Source organism: Schistocerca nitens, chromosome 5 (genome assembly GCF_023898315.1).
Source record: "Schistocerca nitens isolate TAMUIC-IGC-003100 chromosome 5, iqSchNite1.1, whole genome shotgun sequence".
In the NCBI taxonomy this organism is placed as follows: domain Eukaryota; kingdom Metazoa; phylum Arthropoda; class Insecta; order Orthoptera; family Acrididae; genus Schistocerca; species Schistocerca nitens.
Window position 1 is genome coordinate 411,153,811 of NC_064618.1, and position 20,604 is coordinate 411,174,414.

Below are 20,604 nucleotides of genomic sequence, written 5' to 3' on the forward strand. Positions count from 1 at the left end.
TTGGAAGAGCAGTTGAATGTAATGGGCTGCATATTGCAAGGAGAATGTAGCTGTAAGATGAGCAACAGCAGAAGCAAAACAAGGGTAATGGAAAGTAATTAAATCAGGCTTGCTGTAAGAGAATTAGTAAAGTACCAGATGCGTTTTGCTATTTGGGCCGTGTGTGCTGAGTGCAGCCTTGTCAGACAAGAAGAGAATAGAAGCTTTTGAAATGTCCTGTAGAGAAATGCTGAAGATCAGATGTGTAGATCATGTAATTACTGAGAATGTACTGAACTGAATCGGATAGAAAATAAATTTATGGCAGAACTTGACTAAAAGAAGAAATTTGTTGACAGGACATATTCTGAGACATGGAGAAATTGTTTTGATATTTGAGGGAGGTGTGGAGGTAAAATTTGTCAAGGGAGACCTAGGGATAACTATAGTAAGCAGTTTCATATGGCTATAGTTTGCAGTAGTTATTTGGAGAGAGGAGGCTTGCACAGGATAGTCAAGCACGGAGAGCTTCATCAAACCAGTCTTCAGACTGAAGGCAACAACAGTGATGATGACAACATGGAAATGCCGTGTGGTTAGGTCCTCCAGTCAGGTAGACTGTTGCCTGGTGCAAGTCTTTTAGAGTTGACACCACTTTGGCGACTTGTGTGTCAATGGGGATGAAGTGATGATGATAAGTGTAGTAACCAAAACCAACCGCAGGAACGCCTTGGGCTGCGGATCGGAGCCGCCAGGCGGGGAAGCCGCCGGTGGTGGAGCACGCACCACCGGGTAAACCCAAGGATGAGTCGGACGACAGACCAACAACTGACAGCAACCGACCACGACCGACTATGACCGACACAACAAGGAAGAGATAAACAACGGAGGCTTGTGGAAACCACAACACCAAACACCAACAGTAAATCCACTCGGAACCAGAGCCAGGCAAATGTCAACAACGAGCAATGACCAGAACACAGTACCGCCGAGATAGAAACGCGATCCAGAGCGAGTACCAGACTGACTGGACTAGGGCAGAGCGGGTCCCTATATACGAAACCGGAGGGAGCGGCTATTGGCCGCTGTCTGCATGTGGCGTAGCGGTGGCGCCCTCACTGCGCTAGACCCGCTGTGCGGAATAGCCGCCGCGGAGGCGGAGCCCTCTATGGGCTGACCACGTCCATTTGTTCTGGCGCATCTTAGACTTATGCGGCGGAAGGTACTAGAATAAGGACAACACAACACCCAGTCCCTGAGCAGAGAGAATCTCCAACCATGTTGGGAATCGAACCCGGGCCATTAGGTATGACATTCTGTCACGCTGACCACTCAGCTACCAGGGGCGGACACAACAGTGTAGATACATGTTAAAGGAGAAATACCAGAGAGCTTAAACAGTAATTTACATGAGTTTGCATCCAGATATGATTCTAACGGCTCATTTTTGCCATTTGAATGTGCTGGTGGCAGCTTTCAAGTTTTCTCGAAATATGTCTCCATATTTCAGATAAGAATGAAATTAGTCAAGATTTGCCCTATTGACTGTTTTTTCACTAAAGTAGTGTGTTATGGAGCAAAGAAGGTAGCAGGTTTTGCTCTAGTTTCCATTTAAATATTTTATAGACATATATTTATTCCATTTTACTTTGCTTTGCAGCCATATTCATAAGTATTGGTTTCCATGCTGTTGCCAACTGTTTTATCATTGATATAGATAAATCAGATGTACCTATCCATTTTTCAAACATGGAGAAAATGATAGTTCCTTCACAAATTTGTTAAGTTCTTAACATCTTGGTAAGATGTGCTTCATGTTACTGGTATATTTACAGTAATGATGAAACAAGCTTACATTTTTGAATAATGTAGTGAAGATGATTGTCTGTATCCCTAACATTACACTTGTGTCAGCAGTGACTGCACCAGATGGTATACCTATTTGAATATTATATATTGAGTATGCAAAAGAACTGCTAGTCCTGTAGCAACAGTGTGTCATAGTTTGCTGGAGGAACAGAAGTGTTCAAAATCAGATGAAAAATACAAATATCCTCCTTGTTTTTATGAATGGTTGTCAAATATGCTCACAGTCTGGACTGGTGACATCTAACTGTAGAAATTTGGAACCTGTTTTATTCTTGTATATCATGACAAGTAGATACTGGTGCTCAGGTCACTGCTTTGTTGCATGATTACTGGAAGGTGTTTGACATTGTTTTGCAGTGTTACCTAATGAACAAAATATGAGTGAATGGAATCCCAGACCAGCTTTATGATTTGGGTTGAAGTGTATAGAATTAGCATAGAAAAATCTTGAGATGCAATAGTAGCAGTGGGCATACCATAAAGGAGTATTTAGGATCATTACTGTTCACACTAATATTCTAATGAAAAATTCCAGAGGCACCACGAGGCTGTTTGCGGATAATGCTATAGTATACAAAGTTATATTGCTAGAAGGTTTAGTGAAATGCAAGAGCAGCAGAGGATTAACATTTGGTGCAGTGATTGACAGCTGACACACACAACAGACAAATATGTAATATGTTGTTCATAAATGGTTGGAAAGTCTTTTTAATTGACCACACAGTTGCTGAACAATCACTGAAAACAGTTCAATCCATTAAATACCTGGGAGTGTGGGAATGGAGCAATCAAAGTGGAATAACCACTTAAAACTAATCTTAGGAAAGATAGATACCAGAAATAGGTTCATCGGAAGAGTCCTCATGAAATGTAGTCCACTCATGAAAGAGATAGTTTAGAAAATCGTGAGCTGATTCATATTTGAAAACTGCCCCTCAGACTGAGACCTTTACTATTTAGAACTGATAGGGAACATAGCGAAGAATGAAAGGAGAGTGATTCATTTCATAACAGGTTCTTTTAGTAAATGTGAAAACCTTATGGGAATGCTTAGCCAATTCCTATAGCAAACACTGTAAGAGAGGCATATAGTTATCACAGTGTGAATTACTAAAGTTCCTAAAATAAACATTCCCAGAAGACTGTGAAGTTAATTTCAGCCAGTGCGTACAGAATATGTAGTGGCTGTAGGCTTATACTATAAAGTAATTTGAATATTCCATAAATTTAGCTTGGTTGATGAGGGCATCAATACATCCTATTAGAGGACTAGAATAAGAATCTCAATGACATGTTGACTCCCTGCATGCTTTGACACAGCCATTGGCCTAGCAATATTTATATCATATTGATAATGACCGATAAATTTTAAATTGGTATAACCACTGAATTCTGTGGTCATTGACTGAAGTAACCTTTATAGTGAGAAAATAATATGCTCATTGATGTTCTTGGCCAATAAAATGGCAAACATGAACAAAATTTGGATAAGACTTTACCAAAATTTTGCCTGCTCTTATATACTCTTGGGGAAACACAATAAAGATAAAATTAGAGATATTTGAACCTGCATGGCAGCTACCAACGATCATCTTCATGAAACTTCCTGGCAGATTAAACTGTGTGTAGTACCAAGACTCTAACTCGGGACCATTGCCTTTTGCAGTCAAGAACTCTACCAATCTCGGTCCAGCACACAGTCTTAATCTGCCAAGAAGTTTCATATCGGCACACACTCCGCTGCAGAGTGAAAATCTCGTTCTGGAATCATCTTCATGGCCATCATTCGCAACTTGTAATTCTCAGTTAGAGCAGGTAAAGGTGGAGGGGGAAGCAGCTGAGGTGGGGGAATGACTGACACGTGAACTACATTGTGCCAAACACTGAAAGTTGACTTGCAGAGTATAGACGTGGGTGTGAGCAGTCTGCATAGTTGAATAATTGCTACCTTCCATCAATGGTATGGATGGCAACTATTCAATTATGTATAGTGTTATGAAAATGCAATTCTGCTTACGAACTACATTCTTCAATTACTTTCTTGTAATGTATTATACCTTCTTCTTTCTTCTTCTTATTGTTATTATTATTATTATTACTACTACTACTACTACTACTACTACTACTACTACTACTACTACTACTTCCAATTTGGCATTGTATAATTTCACGTTTTATTGCTCAATCTTTTTCATCTCTTTCAATAATTTGTATTTTATGACATTGTCATTTACATAACATCTAGGAACAAAAATATTGTTATCTTGTAATAAAGAATAACGGTATTTTCTTTCAGAACAGCAATGGACCATTCTGATATTAAGCTGGTAGAGAAATTAAGAAGGGAATATCCAGAACAGTTTTATACACTAGTGAGGATGCATCTGTCATTCATTCTGGATCTTAATACAGATGAGTAAGTTTTCATTAAAATAAAATGCATTATACCAACTACAACAGTAACATCATTTGAGTAGGATTGTTGAAATCAGGTATATTTACGATATCATGCCATCACATATTGACCACTTGACTTGTGCATTCAGTTTTTTTGATTGCTTATTGTTGAACTTGAGATATTTCAATTGTAAATATCTTTCTGTTTATTTATCTAACTTCTATGTGTTTTCATCTATTTTATATATCATCTATGTTGTAGATCCTGACCAATAAAGAATTTGGAATAGGTTAAAAATTGGTTGCTTTTATTGGTTTCATGCAGGAACACAGTTTCTAGTTACTGATTGACCTTAGTAGGATCAGTCATCTGTAATTAATAAATGTGCTTGTCTGCCTTAATACATTTTTGCTTTTACCTGAAACGTGTCCTGTAAGAGCAAAACTTTTGAAATGTCCCCTTTTCTGTTCTAGTAATTTGACAGCAACAAATGTTGCACAGTTTTCATCCATTTTCTTTGTGGTTAGTAATGGAATGCTTTGATGGAACACTGTGTTGCCGTAGTGGGCAATATTTACAAATCTGGTGAATGTTGTGCAGAAACTGTTTGCAATTTCTGTGGAACACTTGGTCAACAAAATACGCTAAGTAAATTGAGTGTAATGACGCTCACGTGGTAGTCATTCTCTGCAAAACATTGCTGTTGTGGATGAGTGATAGTGTTGCAGTAAGTCCAATGAAATATGTTTGCCAATCTTGACAACAAGTGGATATTCCCAGAATCAGCATGCAGTGAATTCTGAAAGTTCTGCACCTTTGGGCTTGCCTAAAAAATTCCAACTTAAACAAGAACTGAAGCTAAACAATTGTGAAACAAAGAAGACACAACAGTATCATCAAGAAAATAATGCACATTGGTGGGGCACTTTTTGTTGAATAGCTTTGTGAACAAGCAAAATTGTAGGAATAGGGGCACAGGAAACCCTCAAATTGTTGTGGAGAAACAATTACATCCACACTGTCTGTCTGTCTGTCTGTCTGTGTGTGGTGTGGCATTTGGGCTGAGGGCATAGTTGGACCATACCTTTTTGAAGATGGTGCCAGAAATGCATCAACAGTGGACAGTAAGTGCTACTGCAATATGTTCAGTGCTTTGTGGTTTTAACTGGATCATGTGAATGCCGAAGAGGTTTAATTTCAGCAAGATGGTGCAACATGTCACAGTTTGATTGCAACAATGGACTTTTTAGAGAGGTTCCCTGTTCGGATGATTACTTTCAACGGTGACTTTACCACTCAGATCTTGTGATTTGACACCAAGTGATTTCTTCCTGCAGAGGTATTTGAAATCTAGTGTATACATACGCCAACATACCATGATCACTTGCAGAGCTCAAGGCCAACATTTAGCGTGTGATTTCAGAATCGAGGTGCAGGCATGCTAGAAAGATATGGGCAATTTCATCGAAAGAAGTAGTTGTGCGTGCAGAATCGTGAAGGGCATTTGAATAATACCATATTTAATACATAATTACAGGTAACATACACTGAAGTAATTTACATATTATTCAGTTCCATCAAGTAACTTGCATGTTATTATGCACTGAAAAGTTGCAGTCTTTATGGGACACCCTTTTCTTCAAATATTTTGTTCCTAACTTTCTTTAGTTCTAGTAACTTCCGTAGTGTAACATGTAAGTTAGGTGTTGGGAGGTACAAGAAAGATAAGAAAGCAACAATCACTCTCACACACTTGCATGATCAGGTACAGGTCTGATCTTGATTAAGGGATGGAAATAAGAATCCTTCTAAGTGTAATATTACAAAGTTAAAGTAACACATAATCTGATAAATGTTCAGATACTAGCTCCGTGCCGCAGTATCACCCACTGATAAGCCAGTATGTATTTTTGTAAATCTTCCATTAGTCCACCACCTCCAGCCTCCTTTCTCTTCCCATCCCTTCCCCCCATTGCTCTTTCCATCTCCTCCTCCCCCTACCTGCGTCCATCGCCTCCTCCCCCCTTGCCTGTCCATATTATTACCTTCACCCCAGTAGGGGGCTGGTGGTTCTCACACCCACAATGTCTTTCCCGATCATAATTAATGTGTGTACCAGATTTGGTTGAAATAGATACAGAGGTGTGGGATGAGCTTTCTATCTGCACTCATATTGTACCTGCATCTCAAGCGAATTCCACCCTGCAGTTTAGTTCCCACACAGCTCGATGATGATGATGATGATGATGATGATGATATATGACATAATTTTGCTGGTGCATCCTGCGGTATACGTGAATACTGTGTGCAGAATGTCGTGAATACAGCCACTAGTGAAAAAGTAATGAATTAGAACATGCATCTGTGATAGTTTTACTGTGTGAACAGTGAAATACAGTAAGTGATAAACTTTTTTTTTCTTGTCGTCAATTTGTGGGGGTTGAAGAGAGAAGACATTTCTTAAAGGTTTGATTTGTATGTAAAGTTTGGTGAAAGTAAAAAAGTGTTGTCATTCTTAAATACTGGGTGAATAAAGAAAGAGTATTCGTGTGTTGTGGGCTGCACTTATTTTTTACCCCAAGGTAGGGGTGTAAAAGATAGCCTGTGTGCTAGTTCAGACTGTAAGCTATCTCCATTCCACATCTCATCCAAATCTGCCAAAGCGTTACAGTATGAATCAACATACTCTCCCATATGTTGGGTCCCCTGCACCACCATCAGAACATGTTGACCACTTAGCTGAGCAGGCAGATTAGAGAATTGATAATTCTGTAAAAATACAATCAGATTGAGTTGCTACCCAGTGCTTGCCTACAGGAGACAAAATACTGCTGTTGTCGCAAAGTATATTATTTTAAAACAGAAATAATTATTCCTAGCTTTTGGAACTGTTGCTCCTTCCTCAAGGAGGAAAGTGAGGTGGGTTAGAAAGGATGAGGAAGGAGGGCCAAGTCATACAGACTCTAGGTTGAGGAGGACCTACTGTATAGCCATTTGTACTTTTTGTATTACATGTCCTGAGATGTTGTCCTTTTTTTCAGATCTGAAGTTGCTCATGAAAAGAACAAGTTCAAGCCGTCAAAATGGGTGTCTGTTGCTTTCTCCAGAAAAGCAAAGTGTCCATCAAAAGGTGTCATGGAAGGTGCTCCTTTAACACAAGAAGGAATTTGTCAAGTGTATCAGCTTATTGAATTTCTAGGAAAAGAACAGAGTAAGTTATATGTAAAAGCAATAGCTAAACCTTGATTCTTTAAATGTTGAGAAATGGAATGACGAAGCTTAGAAAGCAGCAATTATAATTAAGGAGTACATGTAACATTGTTGCTTGCTCTTGTTGTTACATTATTGGAAACTGTCAGTAGGAGTAAGTAAATAAAAAATAGGGACTCAAACCATGATTCTGGTAGTAATAATGTAAACTGCAGCTATGCAAAAGGAAATGGTTGGCAGTCTAATTAGCAAAGTTGTACTGAGTAATAGAGAAGGTTAACAATTGGTATCTAGTTTACTTGATACTGAAATACTATTTTTGCTTATAGAACATGAGACAGTAGTACACTTAAGCAAGCAGTATACCAATGGTTTGTTATGAATAACACAGAGTATTAAAACTGGCTTTCTGTAACACTTAGTATCTGTACATTAAAGCAGAAAGCTAAAGATCATTACAGGTAATTGATTATTAATGTTAGAGCACTAGTAATTGGGACTTGAGGATCTTTTTATCAGTTTAATTATTGGGAAATACTGTCATTGAAATGGTATCCAAATCTTTATTTATGCAGGTTTTTGTTTGTTTTGTCAGGGACCATTTACATCTGTGTACTAAATAAAGCTAACAGAAGACATGTGGTTCCTGAATCTGTAGTTGTTTGAAGAGTGGTAGCCAATTATTTATTATAGCAAGCAAATGTTATAAAATTGGTAGCTGCACTTAATTAGTATAGTAACTGTAATTTGGAAAGCTAAACTGACTGAAGAGTTCGTGTGGGGGGAGTCAGAAACGTATCTATCAGTGACTAAGTTCAAGGCTGATTAGTTTAATTAAAAAACACTATTAATTGCAAACACATGAAATATATACATAATTACAAACCTAAACATTAATTATTCCTTAAGCCTATTTTTCAAGTTTACTAGACAGTAACTACTCTCATTGCAGTTGTATGCAAGTAACTTTGTACTGTACTGATATTTCAATAAGAATGACATTTAATAAAGCACTTTAGATCTTTTCTTGGCAGTTACACTTCAGTGAAACTTTATCTTTCTATGAAAAACATGAGGAGTCCTTCAGAAACAAAATTCACTGATAGTAAAGAAATCTACTACTCTACGAAAGTTATTAAATGTTGTTGTAGAAATAAATTACTTTTCAGTTCAGTAAAATAAAATACTTGGGAATATCGCAGCACTTAGAATAGGACCCTGTCTAGGTAAATGACTAAGGATAAAATATGGGTCTTCACAACAAAGTTTAAATGAAACAGCATTATTATTTGGATAACAAATCAAATAAATGGTGCATGAAATTTTGCAGTACTCAACTGGTTATTAGAGAAAAGATGGTGGCTGTGGTGATCAGCGGTGGCTACTAAAAAAAGGCGGCAAAAGTATGCATGTCTCTTGCTATGTAACAAGCTCTGAAAATACTCTTCTAACATCAGATTTTCGTAGTACAGAGATAACCAATGTATGCTATGAATAATGCGTGAAATTTCTTCAACAGCAGAGGCTATATTAAATAATTTTGCTGCTCTTCCTACCGCGTTCAGCACACAAGATGCGAACATTTTGCATGCTGGCCATCAACTAACTCTAAAAGGAGCTTTGCAGTTCAACTGCCAAATCCACTTTTTTTATTCCCACCATGTGGGTTTTATTGCACAGGGTCTTTGCTCCGCGTTTTACATAATTACAAACCTAAATACCCTATGCATGAACCATTGTTACTAGTAAAGTTGTACATTTTCATTCTTTTGCAGAACATTACTTTTAAGATTACATCCATAGATTAATTATGTTGACCTGAATAAAACATTTATATAGATGTTACCTCAGAGTATCGTCGCATTAAGTAAAAGCTGATGAAGTTTTATGAGATAAGTATAGATAGTATTGATATTGGTCTTACAAATGGAAGTCCTAGTTAAATGGCGGTGTTAGAAAGTTCCATTGAAATCAGAGAGAACTTCAGTACTGATTTAAGTGAATGCAAAGCCTAATTGATAATATCTAAATGAAGCCAACGGAGTGCGAGGAGAGCAATGCAATAAACATTTAATGAATTCAGGAGTAAAATTTTGCCAACAATCTGACTTATGCATACTGTATTTACTCGAATCTAAGTTGCACTTTTTTTCCCATTTTTGTAATCCAAAAAACCGCCTGCGGCTTGAATCGAGTGCAAAGTAAGTGGAAGTTCTGAAAAATGTTGGTAGGTGCCGCCACAACTAACTTCTGCCATCAGATATATGTAGTGCTCCACAGGCAAGCTTTGCAGGCACAAAGATAAATACTGGTGCAAAAACCTCTGTGTCAGTAAATAAATTTAAAAAACAGAGGTGGAAGACGAGCTTTTTTCTCTGTCCCGAGTTTCAACCACTGCATTTTCATACATTATCCAACGAAGTAAATACAAATTCCGTATTGTTCATCTTCGAATGTAGCAGCATTTCAGTGTACTACGAAAATCCGACTGGCAAGACTGTTTGGGATGTGTGTCAATAAGGCCAACTCTACGTTCTGAATTTTTTCCTATCTGTCAGAAGAGATGGTTGCTAAAAGGAACTTTTATGAATTGTAAATCACATGCAGTATTCTCTTCACCATAAGAATAATACGAATATAAACATTTTGCCATGTATTCTTTCATGTTTGTTGCTATCTCATTTAAATCCTGTCTGCCTAATAAACTATGAAACTAGAGTGAGACAACAGCAAACACGGAAGAATATACATATCATGTCATGTTTATATTCGTATTATTCTTATGCCTAATAGTGATACAGTCAGAAATGAAGCATGGCAGTTGACTAGATTTTTAAATCTAAGATGACTCTAATTTCTGTGCAGAGTGTAATGTACTAAAGAGGCGTCTGCAAAGATTTTCAAACGGAGAGAAATTTTCGCTGAACTCTCATTCAGAACATCTTCTATCATACGCAGTCTATTATTTGGTTCTTGTTGATCATTATCAAAGAAAGCAGCAGTGTAAGTAACAACAAATAGCAGTCTCTTGCCATTGTTTCGCTAATGAGACAATTCCTCTCTCTCTCTCTCTCTTTTTTTTTTTTTTAATTGTAAGCGGCAGTATTGTGCCCAAAAGCAAGCCATGCCGCGAGTGGCGACAGGTCGTAAACATTCATCATCAGAATGCGACAAACAATGCATGACACAGTACAGTAATGCATTTTCAGCTTAGAGTGGCGTAAACATCTATAACAAAGAGAACGGCACTTATCAGATCAAAGAGAAATAAGCAATCAATTCAAACTAGACGAAGCACGTGAAAAAGGAAGGGTACCTGTATAAATACAGATGGAGCGCCTGACGCATAGCAATGGCTACCTGGTAAAGCTTAACTGTTAAGCTTACGACTCGAACCAAACTACTGTGGCTGTATCATCATTCATTCGACCTAAATTGTGTCTCATATTACAATGGACCAACTTTGTTTTTATTTGGAGGTGGGGTCTAAAACTTTTCTCTCCCCTTGAATTTCAAGTCTCAAATTTCAGGTGCGGCTTAGATTCGGGAAAATTTTTATTCCTTGATTTAGAGTCTCATTTTTCATGTGCAGCTTAGATTCAAGTAAATACGGTAGTCAGTAAATGGTTCAAAATCATCTAGCGGTCGCCCAGTGACCATACTAGGGGCTGTAATATGTGGACATCGCACAGAAAATCTTTTTGCCGATCGACTGTGGAGAGTGAAGCCTTAGGAAGACCGTCAGCATTGTGGCCAAGGGGTCACTTGTCATTGCAGGTAACAGCTTCTTCGAGTTGGTCAGCATTTCTCACTCGTGTTATCCAATTCTAAAATTTACAGTCTTGGTATGCATGAATAGCAGATCTAAGCTGCAAATGTGTGTGCCAATTTTTCTACCATACATTATAATTTGTCATTAACTATAATGATAGTGAGCAACTCTTTCTGGGCAATGTCTTGACATAACAGTATCAGTTCTTTGTGGGAAGTACTGCATTTGGTTTAATGTCTGCACTTTTAAATGGTTGCTTCTGTTAGCGATCGACGAATTCTTCTGGCCCCACACAGGAAACTGCCGCCATGTAGCGAGTTGCAACAACTTGACAATGCTTTGCATGTCATGCAAAAATTGGGCAAGTATTAATGAATGAATTCTTAAAAAACGTAGAAAATCCATCTTTATCTTAGAGTGAAAGTAACTTTTCTGTATTAGAGATAGTTCGAATATTATTTCACGACATTCCTATGTTTTGGAGTGTTACACTGATCTGTATGATGCAAACAACACAAATAAGAGGATACCAGAAAACACAGAGGCAAACACAAACAGTCTGATGTAAATTAGCTCTGCATCATTATTAGGCACTTTACAAAAGTCATGACGTGCCAGATTTTTAATAGCCATGTGCAGTTATTATAATAAACATTCTCATAAAGATTGTCGCTTAGCAAGTGTTTCCAGTAGTAAGTGAAGCAGTAAGTGTACAATGAATGTTGAACATGACTGGAAAAAAGTCAGTCTTTGGCACAAGCCCACATCCAGACCATTGGCCTGAATGCAGGCTTAAAGTACAACTTGTTGAGATTGCAAGTTTTCCATAATGAATTCATGTATTTGACGCAGTAGCTTAGCAATTCTGGCATTGCAGCAGCTGAACAATATTCGGCAATTGTTGCCCTTCCTCACTCTTCTAAACATTAAATCATCACAAGCATTCTTTGGTAAAAATTAATTTATATACAGAGTTTATATCAGGAACAACACACACATCTAGGCTCCTGAATTTATTAAGATTCAAAAGCATATTATTCAAATGGTTTCAGCATACAAGCAAGTTTTCCAAATATTGAAGATCATGTCGTGCTCGGAACTCTTTTTAGCAAACTACAAACTCATTGAAAACCTTTGGTAGTGGCAGCAGATGCATCACGAAGTGAAATGTCTTGCTTCTTTCACACAGTAGTCTGAATAGTTCCAACTGACCAGAGGAATTTGCTTTTAAGATGCTCAAGACATTTCATGTAATTACTCACAAAAAAAAAAAAAAAATCATTGGCACAGTATAAGCAATCACAAGGTTTATATGTACTTATACTAAAATAGGATTTTTTTCCCTTGTAACAGGCTTCAAACTGTTAATAGATAGTTTTGCACCATGGATGGAGACACCAGGAAAGGCAGCTCAGAGTGCAAATATGGGCCTTATTCGTGTTGTGACATGATTTATTCTGTGTATTGTAAATGTTGGGCATTATTAGACATAGTTTATTGTTTTTACATATAATTTTTAGAATAATTCCAAATTGAATCAGTTCTTTGTAATTTTTATGGCTTAACAAAAACTATGAATTTTCAGATATTATTCAAGAAGGTATATTTCGCCGAAGTGGAAAAATGACTCGTCAGAATGAGCTGAAGATGTTGATGAACCAGGGAGTGCCTCTAAAGTTGGGAGAAGGGAACTTCTCTGTGCATGACTGTGCTTCAGTATTGAAGAACTTCCTGGCAGAATTACCAGAGCCATTGTTAACTGATGCACATTTTCCAGCGTACTACCAAATATCAGGTACAGTCAGCTGAAATATGATTTGTTTAGTAGTTGTTCACTGTTTGAAAATAGGACTTGCTACTACCTTTGGACACTTCCTCTTTCTGAAAGCTTATGTTACTTATATTTGTTGTTACTAATGATTAATAATACCATGAAGAGTAAATCTTTGAATTAATCTATGTGTACTTCATTTTTGTAGTACGCAACCTGTGTGATATAATTAGTTTGCCAGAAATTGTTGAGAATAGATTTTTCTTGCTGACCGAAATTATGAAATAATCAAAAATTCACTTTGCATGTTAATCACATGTAATATGTTTTTCTTAATTGTGTTCCTTTAAGTATCTTTATTTTGAAATAAAGAGATTTTGTGATGCATCATCAAACAGTGATACAGAAGTTATGACTCTCACAGCAACTGTTGCAGATGTTAAAAAGGTTACATGTATTTTCAAGGCACCACCAGTTTTATACCGACCATAAAGCATGAGTTACGAATGATTCCCATACTTTTACAATGAAAGAGCTGAGACACCACTATTATGGTTGTACTGAAGAGAAATTGAACAAACATACATGTAGTATTTTTAGTTGTACAGATGTACAAAATATTTTCTTACATTAGTATAATGTGTATTACAATGAAGGGAGGAGTAAAGTTAACCACTTACCATATAGTTAGGCTGTTAAGTTTTGCAGAGCTTTCAGACAGATGCCTTTCCTTGCAACTAACTAAAAAAAAAAAAAAAAAAAAACACTTACAAATGTAGACGCACACCGCTGGTGGATGATAAAGTTAATGACCAACCATGTCTCAGACATGTTCGAGGTACATTATATTAGAAGACGGAGCAAATTGGGGAAGCAGTGACGCCAAAGCCAGCTTTGCACATTCATCATTCAATGTAACTGAACATTCTGTTGCTGAAATAAGACATTTGGAGTTGCGTAAAGGAGAAGCAGTGTATCAGGCTCTGGAGACTTCCCTGGTGCTACATATGCTGTTGAGATGTGACCACTGTATTGGAGTAAACATCACACAGTTTAGTTAAAGTCATCCTAAAATGTCTCACTTCACATTTGTCCACTACACCTAGCAGTAATGCGGGCTACTATATAGCAATCAACATGTTAGTGTCGTAACATACATGCATAGCTACAGGAAGGCAGTTGAAGCAACATTTGACTGCAGACATTCTGTTTTGTCACTAAGAATGCCAGTAATAACATACAAGATTCGTTCAAAAAATTCCAGAACATTCATAATTTCATACTAACGGCGTATTGGAGCAAAATGTTGGCATCCCTACACACGCCTGTATTTAATGTGTAGCTGCCAGAAGTTTCATTGTTGTATGTCTGTTAATTACTGTTCAGTGCTGTATTGCATAGAACGTTGTCACACACAGTTTGCAAATTTTGAGATGGCAGAGATAGATGAGCAATGTGTGTGCGTTAAATTTTGCATGAAACTCGAGAAAACTCTACAGACACACATCAAATGATGCAAGAAACCTACTGTGATGAGTGCTTCAGCCATACTTGGAGCTATGAATGGTTCACGTGGTTTAAAAATGGCCAGGTGAAAGTTAAAGATGACCCTTTGATTTCTGCCAACAATGCTCATGTCAGCAACGTCAACGAAATTGTGTGTACCAATCGAAGACTGACTGTCCGAGAGATTGCGGAAGAATGTAACACTTCAGTTAGATAATGTCATGAAATTCTAACACAGTAACCTTGAAGGCTTTGTATTTCTGCCAAGTTCATCCCATGGCTCATGAATTAAGAGCAGAAAGACCTTTGCCTCACAATTGGTGAAGAGCATGTGGATTGCACAAATGAGAATACATGTTCCCTAAGGGAATCGTAACTGGTGATGAGACGTGGGTCTATGGTTATGATCTCGAGATCAAGGTCCAATTTTCAAAGTGGGTCGGGAAAGGTTCTTAAAGACCAAAAAAAGCTCATTAGGTCAGTCAAATGGCAAAACCATGCTGATAGTTTTCTTTGACTTGGAACGATTAGTTCATCAAGAATTCGTGCCACGGGGATAAACCGTTAATCGATAGTACTTTCAGGATGTGTTGAGATGCTTGGGAGAAAATGTGAAAAGGAAACGGCCTGAAATGTGGTGACACAATTCACGGCTCTTGCATCACAATAATGCACCCGCACGTTCATCCCTGTTGGTGCATAATTATTTCACAGAAAATGAAATCACTGTGCTGCCTCATCGTCCGTACTTTGCAGACCTGACAACTGTGGACCTTTTTTTTAAATTTCCAAAGATGAAAATCCCGTTGAAAGGATGAAGATTTGCAATGGTAGACGAGATAAAAGAAAATTCGCTGAGTGCGCTTCACACGATCCAGCAAAAGGCGTACCAAGACCACTTCCAGAAGTGGTATCAGTGTTGGGAGCGGTGTATCAGTTGTGGAGGAGAGTACAAAGGAGACCATGCCCAAAGGTGAGCATGGAAAAATTTTGGGACAAAGTTCTGGAACTTTATGAACGGAACTCGTACATGTGTTCATTTCAGTGTGAAGAATTTGGTACACATGGACAATGTAAGCTGCCACAAGTGTACCGCAGATCCTTCCTGCATCTGTTGACATATATTGGTCCACAAATGCAGCAGTGACAAGCCAACAGTGTTGGCGAATCTGCATATTCAAATATGGTCATGCAGACAATATGAGGGATGTACCATGCAGTGGTCACATTGCAGGGACAGTTGCGCATGAACGCGCGCCCAAGCCCACACACACCCATACCAAAAATCGTCACATAGCAGGATGCATTGTACGCTGTGAGTCTCTGTATTACAAACCATGTTTCCTTGAGACTGACTGTCAGTGATTCTCCTGCTCATTTCAGTCATTGACACGCTGATATTGTACACATTGATGTCAGTGAGGTGTACTGGTACTTTATTATGTTTCCTCATTGATTCTACTGCACTGGCACACTTTGGCAGTCAGTGACTTTTTCTGATCATTCAAATTAATGTATCATTGGGCCTAAAACGGTGCCATCTCTGGTAGTCTTAATCAGTTACTATTGCTACACAGTCCTACTCATCCTTTGAGTTTCGACTCATTCACAGAATCCCTTCTGAGATGTAATTTTCACAAACATTTCCGTGATTGATCTGTATGTTCCTCCCAAGGAAATTGCTGCATTTTATGACAAACTACATGTTTGTTTCAAACAAATTATTTTTTGCAGCAAAAGAAATCTTTTGTTCATGCAATTTACTCAACATAATTATGCAATGATCCTGTGCGTGAGTAAGTATTTGCGCAGCCAAAAATCTAACTTGCTTGAAACAAAGTTGAAGGTAAATGTTGTAGGATAGTTCTTGTAGAATGTAAATACTTTATGATTAAAGGAGACCATTCACTGAAAAGAAAAAGCATTGAGTTATTGATAGGTACATAGGAAAGAAGGAAAATTTGCTAGCTTTTGGAAACATCCTTTGATGAACAAGAGTAAAACACACACACACACACACACACACACACACACACACACACACACACATACGCATGTGTGTGTGCCCTCCTCTGCCCCTATATGGTGGCAGCTACACTGACAGTGTCAATGCTATTTACGGCAAGTGGACAGGTTATGGTGAGAGTAGTGCTGGGTGGAGGGAGAGGGAGACGGGAGGCAGGGAGAGGGACCATGAGTGGTTGGCTAGCAGCTAGTAGGAAGGCCGGTGGTTTGCTGGCTATGAATGCGGAAGGAAGGGGTGGCCGGTATATGTAGTGACAAGTTTGTAGCAGCCAGTGGGAAGTGGCACACACTGAAGGTGGTGTGGGGACATTAATTGGGAGATAGGAGAAACTGTTGGGTGGAGGTTGCAGGGACAGTGGGTTACCTGAGATTGAGGCCAGGAGATGTACAGGAGCGTAGGATGTGTTGTAAGGATAACTCCCATCTGTGTAGTTCAGAGAAGATGGTTTTAGAGGGAAGGATCCAGATGACTCAGATTGTGAAGCAGCCACTGAAATTGAGCATCTTGTGCTCAACTGCATGTTGTGCATGGCACCATCAGCTTCTCTGAACTCCACAGATGGAAGTTATCCTTACAACTCGTCGTCTGCTCCCATGATCGTCCTGGCCTCAATCTCCGATAACCCTCTGTCCCCACACCCTCCACCTGTCAATTTCCCCTTCCTCCATCCTGTCACCCCCTTGTAATTCATGTCCCTACATTGACTTCAGCATGTACCATTTCCCACTGGCCGCAATTGTGCCAGTCCATATACTTGCCACCCCTCCCTCTCGCATTCGTAGCCAGCAAACAGACTTCATTTATATTTAATAATGCATTCTGACAATTGTGACAGTGCACATTGTTTTCGTATTTATCATATTTAACAGACTGCAAGGTGCACCTTAATTTTTAAGTAATTGATTTAAAAATAACATTTTTACCATTTTTATTATTAGATTGCACAGCCAGGCTAAAAAAATTATTAGTTAGAAACCTAATTGATGCTTAAAATCCTTGAAAAGGAACTTTCTTCTTCTTCTTCTTCTTCTTCTTCTCCTTCTTCTTCTTCGTCATCATCATTATTACTGTCCTCTTTATATATCATTTCACACCAGTCTCGTTCATCCAGCCTTTGTCGTGTATGTGAACACTACCACCCTGCAGTATTTCAGAAGGTTTTGGCATTGTTTTGCACTTGAAAATGGTCATTGGATTAAGTTTAGTATCATCAGCATGACATGAAAGGAAAACAGTGTAGCACATTTTTTTCATGTCCACTTGTTTTTATAGTTTTGGCACCTTTTGTGGCAACAGTTCTGTTACTCGAGACATCAAATGTGGGAGGAGTTTCGTCCATATTAGCTATTTGGCTTAGTTCCACACTGTTTTTTTTTTTATGTTGAATAATAAAGCAATGGAAAGATAATATTTTCTTTTCATACTCCTGTGACATTTTCAGAGAGATTTTGGTTTTCGTTAACATGTCAAGTCCATGATGCTTCATAAACCTGTACCACCAACCAACTTCACCCTTAATGTCTGTTAACTTCTACAGTAGTGCAAGCTATGAGCGTGTACTTAAATTATTTTTGTATTAATTCCAATGCCATTTTGACAGTGTCCTTGACTCCATTTCAGTATACCATCTAGTTTTCGCCATTTTTCCATTCAGTCCTCTATTTACACAATTAGTCTTTATCATCGTATTCAGTTCTTCTTTACTAGCCCACCAGTCGCGAATGGTTTTCCCTGTTGGTGGAGGGCCGAAATGCTGCTCAGATGCTCTGTTTCCAAGTTCCTCTGCATATGCTATTACTGTCCATTTATAGCCTGTCTCATATCTTGTTTTTTGTTTTTATATCTTACAAAATTAGCTACTAACAAAAATATTTTGCTGTCACCAGTAACACAAATAGCTTTCAATTCAAGTTAACTGGTACCACAGACTGCAATGTTGCATCATAGGCTAGACAGTGTTCTGGGTTTGTGATGGCAGGATGGGAGGGAGATAGTATTAGCAAGCTTGTGGATCCCTGGAACTCGTGTTCATCATGTCAGGGCACTGCTGCTACCAGTTGAACCCAATGTTGCCAGATAGAGATAGGCTTCCTGCAACATTAAATATATGGCCATTTTTAAGACTGGTGGGAATATTAAATCAAACACTGGACCTTTTTATATTAATTTCAAGTATAAGACACACACATTTTGGAGGCAATTTTTCGAAGAAAAAAGTGTCTTGTAGTCTGTAAAATATGCTATATGACTGTTAATTTTAAGGACAGAGTTTTAAGAATTTCTTACAACCGCAAATTAACTTTAGTGAACAATTACATCTGTTTTAAATTCCTGCACTCGAACAGTCACAATATGGGACATCACCAGAGTGTAATCTGTACGTAAATGGTAATAAATGAGACTCGATATGACCATACACACTAGGTTATTTAATGTCTAAGTGCCATTAAAGTGTGTGAGCTCACACTGGTATAGAACTTATCATTTGAAGTAGCCTACTTTCGACAACCACAAGCCAGATTTGAAGAGGCACTGCTACTGAGGGCACATTTGCACAGATGAAAACAATATACTACACACTATCAGTCTAGCTGGCACTATGTAGGTGTGTGTGAGTGAGGGCGCACGCGCGCATGTGGGTGTGTGTACTCAACGCTAGTGCCCCCTTTAATCCTAAAGTATTTACAAATTTGAAGATAAGCATTAAATGCTCCATCTTGCTCCAGAGAAATGCACACTCTGCCAATTGAATGAAGTAGTATAAAAAGGAAGAACTTGGAAATGAGAATAAATTCTTAGTTTTGTTGCGTATAACAATAGGCAATAACTAAGGTCTGACTGACAACAAAAAATGTACACACTCTACAAGAAATAGTCTTCTGTTTATACTGCCAAGTCTCTCCTTCAATAATTACGTAAAGGATCAAAAGAGGGTAAAATATTGGACTCATTGTGCAGGGCATTCGTACACTCTGATGTTGAACTTGATGTATTATTGTTTCAGTATCTTTGCAGGGCGTATAGGTTAGGTTTTTGCATTTTTACTCGTATGGGAGGGAACTCTGGGTATAATTTTAATGGTTAATGGAAACCAGCTCAGCATATGTTTATCGTGTTATGGCCATTCTTCTTCTTCTTCTTCTCTCTCTCTCTCTCTCTCTCTCTCTCTCTCTCTCTCTCTCTCTCTAATAACTCAGTAATTTGTTTTTCAAAGGAGCGTAATAGGAGAGAAACATAAGCCATATGTTCATGAATCTGTAGTTTACAATAACAGAATAGAGAATTCAAGATTGCAGAGGAGTTGTTGTTTTTTTTAAACAATTTTCGCTTGTTTGGCTTCTGTTTTTTAACAAACAACTGTATCTTTTACATGAAAGAGCTATAGTAATCTAATAAGCTCTGCTGTGGATTTTGCCTTTTCATTTTGTTGATTATCTGGTGACAAGCATGATGGAGAGCTCTTTCAGTGAGTCCTTGATTTTGATATGCAGCGTGTTGCCAAATTTTTTCCTATGACTGTCATCTTGGACAATTCAATAATAATCCACATTCAGTATAGGACTAGTGCTCCAAGAAGGTAGCCTGTGGATTTTCAGTTATGTAGGTGGCCTTATGTCTGGCCATACAAAGAGCTGACTTGTATTTAGTACTTGGATATCCCTCACTATCAGGCCACATCAATTCCGGAATGTTGAGATAGCGTGTGTTCATTCTATCAGCACTAGCTAGTTGGGGGTTGTGAAAATTCCATATATCCTGCACTGCTCCACAAACAAATCTGCATGTGAGTGAGTCAGCATTTACACATTTGTGCCAGGCAGCTGTTGCAACAAGGTGAATTCTGTGCATTTGTCATTCGTAGGAATTTTGTCATTGGCAGTCAGATAACATTGTGAGTGAATCTGTGAGGGCTGGAACATCTGCTGAATATGTCACCACCATACTGTCCAGTACACCTGGTCAAAGGATATGTGAGGGAGGCATGTGTCCTGATGCTGTTTCTTTTCTCATTCGGTTGGTTAGGAGCATTGCGAACTGGTGTCGAACGCTGATTAGCCCAAGTCCATCTTGGG

The 20,604-nt window shown here is 38.3% G+C and overlaps 1 protein-coding gene across 5 annotated transcripts in view; it reads left to right on the forward strand.

Annotated features, from left to right (window-relative positions):
- Nucleotides 1-20,604, forward strand: part of LOC126259675 (rho GTPase-activating protein 19) — a 126,608-nt gene that overhangs the window by 32,203 nt on the left and 73,801 nt on the right. For all 5 annotated transcript variants that reach the window (XM_049956624.1, XM_049956622.1, XM_049956623.1 and 2 more), the window contains exons 2-4: nt 4,145-4,264; nt 7,288-7,457; nt 12,814-13,023. In XM_049956624.1, coding sequence (XP_049812581.1) covers nt 4,152-4,264; nt 7,288-7,457; nt 12,814-13,023 — 493 coding nt within the window. In that variant the 5' untranslated portion in view covers nt 4,145-4,151. The remainder of the gene's footprint in view (nt 1-4,144; nt 4,265-7,287; nt 7,458-12,813; nt 13,024-20,604) is intronic.